This window comes from Callorhinus ursinus, unplaced genomic scaffold (assembly GCF_003265705.2).
Source record: "Callorhinus ursinus isolate GAN/ISIS: 27379988/994484 unplaced genomic scaffold, GSC_fseal_2.0 scaffold52, whole genome shotgun sequence".
NCBI lineage: Eukaryota > Metazoa > Chordata > Mammalia > Carnivora > Otariidae > Callorhinus > Callorhinus ursinus.
The window spans coordinates 4,849,361-4,859,347 of record NW_027397114.1 but is presented as its reverse complement, the minus strand read 5'-3'; the positions used below and the strand labels follow the sequence as shown (position 1 = coordinate 4,859,347).

The following is a 9,987-nucleotide window of genomic DNA, read 5'->3' as shown; positions in this document are numbered from 1 at the left end:
GGAGGGGGAGGGGGAGGGGGAGGGGGAGGCGTGGGAGAAGAGGAGGGGCCGTTGGGGTGGCCCAGAACCTCCTTTCTGGTGCTACCTTGGCAACACTCTCTTGTCTGAAACCCCGGTGCCAAGAGGCAGTGCCACAGGCACCAACCACAGGCTCAGTCAGCCTCTCTCCTGCCAGCCACCCCGAACATCCACCCCAACCCCACTCCTTCGAACATCCCTACCCTCTCATCTCCAGCACCTTCAAACCCCAGGACGCTTGAAACCTCAAAGGCAGCTCCAGTGGGCTGGCCAGCCCCTCATCAGCCTCTCTCTGAACTTGCGATGAGCCTGGGATGGGGGGGTGCCAGGCTGCAGGGCAGATGGACCCGGAGGCTTGGTTCCATCCCGTTTTCTAAGCTGGTGAAAGTTTTTCTAATTGCTCTTTTGGACAGAAATATACTTCTTCTTGAAGAAAACACCTGGCTTTATCCTCTTGGGGTGTGCAATAGTGTGGAACTCTTTCCTTGGACCTTCTTGGGTGTGCTTGTAGGAGCTGCCTTAAAAAAAAAAAAAAAGCAAAACTGAACAAAATTCCAAGAGTTTTGTCCACCTGGGTCTGCAGATTAAGCTTTTATATTTTTGTAGAATTCTATAGCTGTCTATTCCCTAATGAGGGTGTGACAGTTGGGGAGGGGGCTCTGGGGTCTTTTTTCTTCTAATGGTTGGACAATTCTGGGTGAAGATGAAGCCAGAAAGCTTGGCTATAACCCCTTCTCCTCAAATCCAGGCTCCCCCCTACCCCTGCCCCCAGGAACCCCTAGAGTCAAAGTAGATATTTTAGTGAACAGAATTGTGGCCTCTCCCCTAACTATCTTCCCCCAACAATTATCCCCCAACAATGTAAAATCTTTATCGGTGATGGAAACTGTTGTATCTCATTAAAGGTGGAAATAGGGGTGCCTGGGTGGCTCAGTTGGTTAAGCATCTGACTCTTGGTTTCTGCTCAGGTCATGATCTCAGGGTCATGGGATCAAGCACCAGGTCGGCTCTGTGCTCAGCAGGGAGTCTGCTGGAGATTCTCCCTCTCCCTCTGCCCCTCCCCTCCACTCACACAAAGTCTCTCTCTCTCTCTCTCCCCTCCCAAATAAATAAATCTTAAAAAATAAAAAAAGTGGAAATAATAACACTGTTGATTCTTTTTCAAAAATTTTTTTAAAAAGATTTTATTTTATTTATTTGACAGAAAGAGACACAGTGAGAGAGGGAACACAAGCAGGGGGAGTGGGAGAGGGAGAAGCAGGCTTCCCGCCAAGCAGGGAGCCCCATGCAGGGCTCAATCCCAGGACCCTGGGACCATGACCTGAGCCAAAGAAGGCAGACGCTTAACCAACTGGTCCACCCAGACGCCCCAACACTGCTGATTCTTATAAACAGTAATGATAAGATGCTGCAAACCTCATGATGTTTCTCTGGATGGCTGTTGTCTGCTCTAAGGTACATAGGGAAGTGGAGGAGCCTGAAGGAGGCTGGAATGGGGAGGGGCTGGTGGCTGCAAAGTAGGCCTTGGATTAAGGCCCCCTGGGGAGGGGGGCAGGGTTGGAACTGGCCAAGAGCTTCAGGGGAGTGGGGGCCTTTAGAGATAAGAACATCTACCCTGGCACTTCTGCTCTCAGCCTTCTCCTCGGGGGGCTTCAAAGGAAATTGTGTCAACAGCGACGGTCCCCCACCTCGGGCTTGTTTGCTTCTGCTTCCTCCCCCCCAAGACTCCAGGAAAAGGTCTGCCTGGGGGTGGGGGGTGGGGACTAGGAAGAAGAGAGAGCTGAGCTGGTGCTAAAAACAAATCTGAGGCTCTTCTGCAATCTCACTTACTCTTCACAGCACCCTAACAAGGAGGATAGCATGGCTTTCATTTTTTCACAAGGCAGTGGGTTCAGAGAGGTTTAGTGACCTGCCCAAGACCACACAGGCAGGAAATGGCAGAGTTGGGATTTCATTCTCGGTCTGGCCAACCTCTAGCCCACTGGCTTCATACAACCCAGCCTCTTCTCCTTGTGGAGAAAATGGGGCATGGTGCAAGGAATCCTGCTCATGAAATGACTTACTGGGGAGGCCTTTTCCAAGGCAGTCACATTTGTGTTCATAGAAATGGGCTCCCCGCTGGGCATACTCAGAAGCTTGAAGGAACCCACAGTCCTTCACCTTGTGTGGAGGAGAGAGAGATGTTTAATCACAAGGCGTCCCTCAGCTCCAGATGCGCATCCAAGAGCTGGCCAAGGCTGGCTCTGTGATCACCCAGTTTCCCAGGCATCACCTTTCCCTGGCATAATGCTGCCCTTGAACCACAGAGCACCGTCCCCCTCCTCCCACCCGCTTGTCCTTCCTGTCCTCTCCCCGTGCCCCACCCAGGCCTCTCCCACTTTCCAAACAGCTTTCACATCCATCGGCACCCTTAGTCCCCACCCATCACAACCTGGTGCCCCAGGGCCTCCTCTCCTCCCTTTGCTTGGGCCCGCTCACCGGGCGGACCTGGGGGGCTGGGCACCATAGTGCAGCGAGGACGTCAGACACCAGGTGGCAGCACAAAGCACCTTCACCTGCTCGCCGTGCCCCCCACCCACGATGACCCTTCTGTAGAGGGACCTAGCCAGGGAGAGGACACCACACTGATGGACACCTTCCACAGATGGATGCTCTGCATAGCCCTCCAAAGGAGGAAACACGCTCACAGGCCCAATGAAGGACTCATTTGTGCACAGAGAATTCCAGGCATGGGAGTGCAGAGCCCACAGTACCCAGTGATCCCTGCCTAAGGCCAGGGGACCCAGGACTAATCCAAGACAGTGACTGCCAGGAGCAGTTTAGTTGTGGGCTGGCTCCCTACTCTGAGGACACAGCAAGGCAGGCCAAGGAGTGGCAGCTCCGGTAAACACCCAGGAGGGAAATCTGCTAAGAACGTCAGGACTCTGTCTGAGCCCCAGTCCAGGTGTGGGAGCTGCTGCCTGCGGCGCACGGAGCCAGTTAATTCTTCTTGCTCTGAGAACTGAACGGGGCGAGGCAGCCAGGGGTCACATGCATGCCAAATCAGATCAAGTGCAGGTTTCGGAGGCCACGAGGGGGCTCTGTGCGGCCCTCACCAGTCTGGAATCTGGACAAAACAAGTTCCGCCCCACCACTTGGGAGGACAGAGGGGGGAGGCTGGAGTTTGGGCTGGATCTGGTTTGGGGGTGCTCCAGGGCTTCAAGGAACCACAAGGGGCTCAAAAGACTCCGGCAATGAGTGAAGGGGAGAACTAGAGTAGCCTTTGCTACTCCACACCCCTCCCTGCCCTGGTTCCGACCTGACTCTCCCCATTCGAAGCATTTCCTGTCCCTGGGTCTCCCTGCCCCTGCCTTGCTCTCCTTTCTTCTCTCCGCTGTCATTCCCGCTCAGAGCTGTACCTTGCAATTATCTTATCTTTCCATCTCCCTGCCAGAAAATCTCCGCTGAGTTCCCCTGGGATGCTCACCGGTGGGGGAGGCAGAGCACACACTCTGTCTGTCCCTCCTGGAGCTGTCCATCCCCAGCTGGAGGGGAGGATGGGGCTGGGGCCCCAAAGCTGGGGGGCGGGTGCAGCCCCTGTCTCTGCGGCAGCCCAGCAGGTCTCAGGAGCCTCCAGCTGGAAACATCCTGGTTCTGGAAAGGTGAAAGCAGAGTGGACAGTGCCTACTGCCGGGACTGTGGCTGGGAGCACAGTAGCGTCGCTACTTACAACCTCTTCTAAGGACATGAGATACTCGTTTAGTCAGTCAACAAATATTTCCCGAGGCTCTACTTTGCCAGGCACTGTCCCAGGTGCTGAGGATAATAAACAAGAGTGCTCGGTCCCTCTTCTGCAGGAGTACACAGTCTCCTGGGGGAGGTGAGCAAGACAATCAGTGAGTACAATAGGGGCGGGGAGACAGTGCAGAGGAAGGGTGCTTAGCCCAGGATGGGGGCAAGGGAGTTTTATGGAGGGCTTTGGGGGGGCTGTGGGGCTTGAGCGAAATCTTCAAGGACGGGTAGAGTTTGCCAGGTGCAGAAAGGGAGGTGAGGTGTAGGGAGGGGATTATGCTGCGCAATCTGGAGGGTGGGCCGGGGGACATGAATGCAACAGCTCTGGACACCGGAAATGCATCCTGCCCAAAGGAGCTGCATGGAAACAGTCCCGCACTCAGAAGACGGGGAGCTCCTCCCACCCCTGCCAGGATAAGACAACTCAGGGCCTCAGTTTTCTTGCTCTGGTGGAGCAAAAACAATCATGTCCTAGGAGTTTTATGGTTATTATTCAAGGGCTGTGCGGGAAAGGTTCACATTCCAAGAGGGACCAAAAACAGCAAAACCCCCGTGAATACCTCAAGAGAGATGGGAGAGGCTGAGGTTTGCTAAGGTCCCCTCCCATGATCCCGGAGGCTCCCACCCAATGCCGTGAGCCCGGGAAGGGCTCTCCAATGGCAGGATGGGATGGTGCCAAAGGGAGAGTGCTTCAGTCCCAAGGGTCCTGGCTCCGTCCGAACTAGAGGAAGGGCTGGAGGAGGAGCCCCAGTTGTTCACCACAGAAGCCTGGATCACCAGCGCTGGAAGAGACCTTAGATGGCATTTTGTCCAAGTTGTTCAAGAAACCATGTCCCAGAGACCGCAAGGGCCTTGCGGTATACAAAGTTACTGCCCAAGGCGGGAAGGGGGGGTTGGAGGTGACTTAGTCGATCCCTGCCCTTGGGGACCTCTCAGACCGGCAGGGAAGACAGACTCTTCATAACTAAATATAACCCAAGGCACTCTGTGACAAGATGTGAAAGCTCTGGAAAGTCTTGGGCTCAGAGATGGGGGCCGGGGTGCAGGGTGACTACATCAGTAGAGGGGAGGGGGCAGACAAAAGGCAGAGAGGGCTTGCCCAGTGGAGGGGAAGTGGACCCCCACCCCCCCCCCTGCCTGGGAAGGGGGAGCCTTGTCCACCCTGTTCTGTCCAGTGCAGCACAGATCTCTGTTCCCATAGCTCGTGACATAGACTTCCTTCTAGTCACTTCCTCCCAGCCCAGAGGGACAGGCCATGGCTGGCTGCATCTGTGTTATCTTGCTGGCCCACCCACGCCTGCTGCTAAGCAGCCAAGGAAGAAAACACCTCCTGAGAACAGGTGCCAGGGAAGGGATCGCCGGGGTGAACCTGGCAGACCCAGAAGACAGAGCCAAGCCCACAGGGTTGGGGATGTGGAGGGCAGGAGAGAGATGGGGCAGGGGTGGGGGAGGTGGGGTCAGGGCGGGGTGGGGGGTGGGGGTGGGGGTGGGATTCCTTCTCAACCCCAAGAAGGGGCGGTGAATCGGGCCTGTGATCCTGTTGGGGGAGTGAGAGATAGAAGGATGGAGGGACACAACATGGCCAAGCTGGGGCAAGCAGGAGAAGCCCACGGACGCCAAATCCGTTTTACAGATGGAGAATGTGAAGACTCAGCCTTAGCAGTGTGCTAATGTGGAGCTCTTTCTGGGGCCTTGTCTGCCCATCCCTCACCCCGACGGGGCCGGGGGGGGGGGGGAAATTAACCTGTGTGAGGCGCCTACGAAGTGTGCCAGGCAACACGCCTGATGCCGGTTACTCCTCAGAGTAGTAAGCCTAGGAACTCGGATTATCCCTGTTTTTCAGAAGCAGAAGCAGAGGCCTGGAGTGGTGCTGCAGCAACAGGCACAAGATCAGGGAGCCACAGATGCTCAGGAAGGCAGCAGTTTAAGAGAACTATGGGAAGCCACCATCTGTATGATGCTAGGCCCCCCTCCCACCCCCTGTACTTAGGCACACCGCACAACCAGCTCCTCCTGTGCTGATTTCTGCTCTTTCTCAGGTAACTGGTGGGGCAGAGGTAGACTTCCTGATGGGCTGGGCCTGTAAGCATTCCCATTTCACGGATGAGAAGACTGAGGTCCAGAGATGACCTGGACCTCATCGGGGATATACTCACGGAGGACGTCTTGCTATGTTACTTTCCACGTCTCTATGACTTATTGGCCCGGCCGAGTTATGCCCCTTGGACACAGACCCTGCTCCAGCCCCACCAGCCTCGGTGTCTGGAGGGGCATCTCTCCGGCGCCGCCCACTGGCCACTCGAAGGAGTTGTCACTGTATCAATGGCCCCCACTCCGCCCCCGCCCCAACCCAAAGTCCCTCCCGGAGCCGCAGCCTCGGGGCAGCTCTGTCGTAATTCGCCAGGACAAGAGAATCCACCCAAAGAGACAAAGGCGGGGCCTGGCGGGGCGGGCGGGGCGGAGCGCGGGGGGGTGGGGGCTCGAGGGGGCGGAGGCGGCTGGGGCGCAGCTGGGTCCCACCTGGGCAGGCCGCCGCACTCGCCTTCCTGGCCGCGGCGCCTCGACCCCATGGACGCCCTGTGCGGCTCCAAGTTCTGGGTAAGGAGGTGTCCCGGGACCGAGGGCGCACACCGGCGAGCTCCTGCGAGGGCCCTGGGGGCGGGACGATGCGACGGCGGGAGGAGGTCTGGCCATAGCCGCCCTGAGCCAGGATCCTGGGGTCCTCCGGGACCTGTCCTGCCCTCCCCGACGCAGAAAGAGTTTGGGAAAATGAGGCACGAATCGGAAGATGCTCCCACATGGACTAGGGCTCCCTTGTCCACTTTTACACCTGCCCCCTCCCTCTCTTCCGCATCCAGAGTGCCTGCCCGTTCAAGCACGCAGGTAGTTCGGGAAGCTGGCTCTGCTCTTCTTGGAAAGCAATCCTGCCACCTTCTTTCCTCTGGTGTTAAGAGCTGCTAGGAAGCAGGGAGTCCCTCTCCAACTCTCTCCTTTTTTTTTTTTTTATGTTATTTATTTATTTGAGAGAGAGAGAGGGAGAGAGAGCAAGAGAGTGAGGGGCAGGAGAAGCAGACTCCCTGCTATGCAGGGAGGCCCATGCAGGGCTCGATTCCAGGACCCTGGGAGGATGACCTGAGCCGAAAGCAGATGCCTAACCGACTGAGCCACCTGGGTGTCCCAACCCTCTTCTTTCATGGATGGGGAAAGGGAGGCCCAGAGAGAGGAAGGGACTTGCTCGAAGTCACCCAGTTAGAAGAAAACAGAGCTCAGAAAACAGTCTCAGATTCAAGGGGCTTGTCCATGGTCATGCAAGGATGCCCAGCGTAGGCTGGCCTCAAATCCAGGGCCTCTGATTGTTTTTTTAAGACGTTGTTTATTTAGGGCGCCTGGGTGGTTCAGTCGTTAAGCGTCTGCCTTCGGCTCAGGTCGTGATCCCTGGGTCCTGGGATCAAGCCGCGTGTCGGGCTCCCTGCTCTGCGGGAAGCCTGCTTCTCCCTCTCCCACTCCCCCTGCTTGTGTTCCCTCTCTCGCTGTCTCTCTCTCTCTGTCAAATAAATAAATAAAAAAGATTTTGTTTATTTATTTGAGAGACAGAGAGAAAGAACGCAAGCAGGGTGGGGGGGGTGAAGAGGCAGAGGGAGAGAGAGAAGCAGGCTCCCCGCTGAGCAAGGAGACTGATGCAGGGCTCGATCCCAGGACCCTGGAATCATGACCTGAGCTGAAGGCAGAGGCTTAACCGACTAAGCCACCCAGGCTCCCCGAGGGCCTATGATTTTTCAATATCTAAATCTTTTTCTCATTTTAAGTATCTGTACCTATATGCCCGATGTTTGTGGGCCCAGTGTGTGTAACCTGTGGGTGTGTTCTGTGTGGGTATGCATGCATGTGTGTGTACATAGTGTTCTCAGGCTGTTTGAAACTTGGGACCTATAAAATGGAGTACTTCTAAAACAGTATCTTTGAGGATCTCTTTTTCCCCCTGGGTCACTAATCAAAGATGGTGCAACCGTCTTGCCCATTCGCACAGAAACCCACATCCGTCATCTAGCTTGAACTGATGACTGATGGCCAAGTCCAGAGGTTGTGCCTCTGGCTCATGAGTCTACTTGTTTCATAGCTCACTGGAGCCTAGCTGGCATGGCCATAGCAAGGTCACAATGTCTCAGATAGCCAGGCAGAGGACATGCAAATCAAAGGGGCAAATAGGCCCAAGCCGCAAGTGCCAAAGGCGCCCCATGCCTGGGTGGACAGCTAATCCCAAGAGCCTAGGACTGCCCAGAGACAGGCTTTGAGGAAGTACAGGTGAGGAACTCCTGACCGCCTTCTTGTTCCACGCTTAGAGATCCTTTGGCTCTACCTTTCCATGATATTGCAGAATCTAAGAGATTCCACAGAACTTGTGGGCTTGAAGCAGCTAGCCCAGCCCCTTCCTGCAGAGCTTGGGAAGCTGAGAGCCAGGCAGGGATTGGACTCATCAAGGTCACGTAACAGTAAGTGGCTGAGTGCTGGACTGGGAAGCAGGACCCCTGAGATATGGTTCCAACTTGGCCATTGTCTGACTGTGTGTTCTTGGCCTTCTAGGTCCCTTGTCCCAGAGACTCCTTGCTGCTCATGAGCTGTATGTACTTCCTCTGGGGACCTCGGGGTCCATGGGAGTCCGTTTATCTATTTTAGGTCCAAGGGATGAACCCGTTGTTGTGGTTTCTGCTTTGATACCTCAAAGGACAGGGAAATCACTCCTCTTCCTCCTCCCAGTCTAAACACCTTCCGTCTTCCACGTGACCTTCTGGCTCCTGAAAGTCATGCCGGGCTGCACCCAACCCAGCGTGGTTGGAGTCAGGAGGTGGGGTGGGGAGGAGGCAGGGAGGGCCTGAGGCCCCAGAGCGCTGAGTGCCTCCATTCATGGTGGGCTAGTTTGCATCTCATTTGGACTCTATCTTATTCAGGTAGACTTGTCCCCGAATCTTTTATCTCAGGGGCCTGCGGGTGACCCACCTTGTGGGAAGTGGTTCAGGGCAGTCCCTGAGCCGGAAGTGAAGAGGTGAGGGTGGAGGGACTTGGCATGGTTCAGGCCTGTCGGGCCGCTTGTTTTCCAAGCCTTTTTTAGCTTACCCACACAGCCTCAGTTACTCTACCTGTGAAATGGGAGAATAACCCATCCCCTAAGCACCTCCCAAGATTGCTGAGGAGGTCACATGAGTAGGGAAGGGAAAACAATTTTGAGAACTACAAAACTTTCCGTGGGTGACTGACAGGTCCTGATATTCCTGGAAATGAGGGGAGCAAAAGAGAAATGAGGTTCGAAGCGGGAGTTCGGTCTGGGAAGGCCTAGAAGAGAGGGGCCAGGGGCTCCTATTTTAGCTCTTTGCCGGGATTTTGTGGCTAAATCCATCGGCCTCAGCCCCAGCTAAGTCAGAAGGCAGGAGAGTCCAGGAGGTCCATGAGCCCCTGGACTTGTGCACACATGCCTGGGCGCTCACACACACAATTCACTGGGTGAACGATCCCTCTCTATCACTCTCTCACGTCTGCCACGTTGGGGTAGATCTCCAGCATCTCCGAGTGTGCCTTGGGAGTTTTTGAGGAAATAAATTCCAAATGAATGAACTGTAACCAAAGGGCCCAGGGCTAATGAGGTCAAAGCAAAGATGCTTCTAGAATAGAGGTGGTAGTGTCCCTTTCTTTGCTGGCCCATTGCCTCCTACTGGAGAATTACCTTCTGTGATGAGCAGTGGAAACAAGAGCGCGCTCAAGTGGTAAAGCAGAGTACAAGTGCCTCAGGAGGTCTCGACCTGTTTACAGAATTAGTCTTGATCTGATGTCCCAGGAAGTGCTGGGGAAGCTGATGTGGACTCAGAAATCTGAAGGTCCTGACCATGAGAACGGCCCAAAAATGGCACTGAGTGCCAGAAAGGAGTGAGCTCCCCAACACTGAGGGTATGCAAGCATATGGTGAGTGACCCCTTTGTAGGGATGCTGGAGAGAAGATTCAAGCCAAGGAAGGAGTTGGTGTCCCACTCTGAAATTCTGTGACCGACTAGGACGAGGGAAGATGTGGCCAAGGGAAGATTCACAGGTTCCTTCTCTGAGATTTCCTGGCTCTCTCTCTACTTCAGACATGGAGTTTGCCCAGCAGCAGCTCTTGGTAGAGACCTATGAGTCTGCCACTGGTCAGGCACCGGCACCTGCACTGTTCCC

General features: G+C 55.3%; 1 protein-coding gene and 1 long non-coding RNA gene across 6 annotated transcripts in view; one reads left to right on the top strand and one right to left on the bottom strand.

The window, feature by feature from the left end:
- Positions 1–6,116, bottom strand: part of LOC112814079 (uncharacterized) — a 7,040-nt gene extending 924 nt beyond the window's left edge. Inside the window, exons 1-3 of the long non-coding RNA XR_012375530.1 lie at positions 5,946–6,116; positions 3,485–3,651; positions 239–536 (exon numbers count right to left, since the gene is read on the bottom strand). This is a non-coding gene — a long non-coding RNA (uncharacterized lncRNA). The remainder of the gene's footprint in view (positions 1–238; positions 537–3,484; positions 3,652–5,945) is intronic.
- A 169-nt stretch (positions 6,117–6,285) lies between these two features.
- Positions 6,286–9,987, top strand: part of ABCC3 (ATP binding cassette subfamily C member 3) — a 43,382-nt gene continuing 39,680 nt past the window's right edge. For all 5 annotated transcript variants that reach the window (XM_073883744.1, XM_025859307.2, XM_073883743.1 and 2 more), the window contains exon 1: positions 6,286–6,387. In XM_073883744.1, coding sequence (XP_073739845.1) covers positions 6,358–6,387 — 30 coding nt within the window. In that variant the 5' untranslated portion in view covers positions 6,286–6,357. The remainder of the gene's footprint in view (positions 6,388–9,987) is intronic.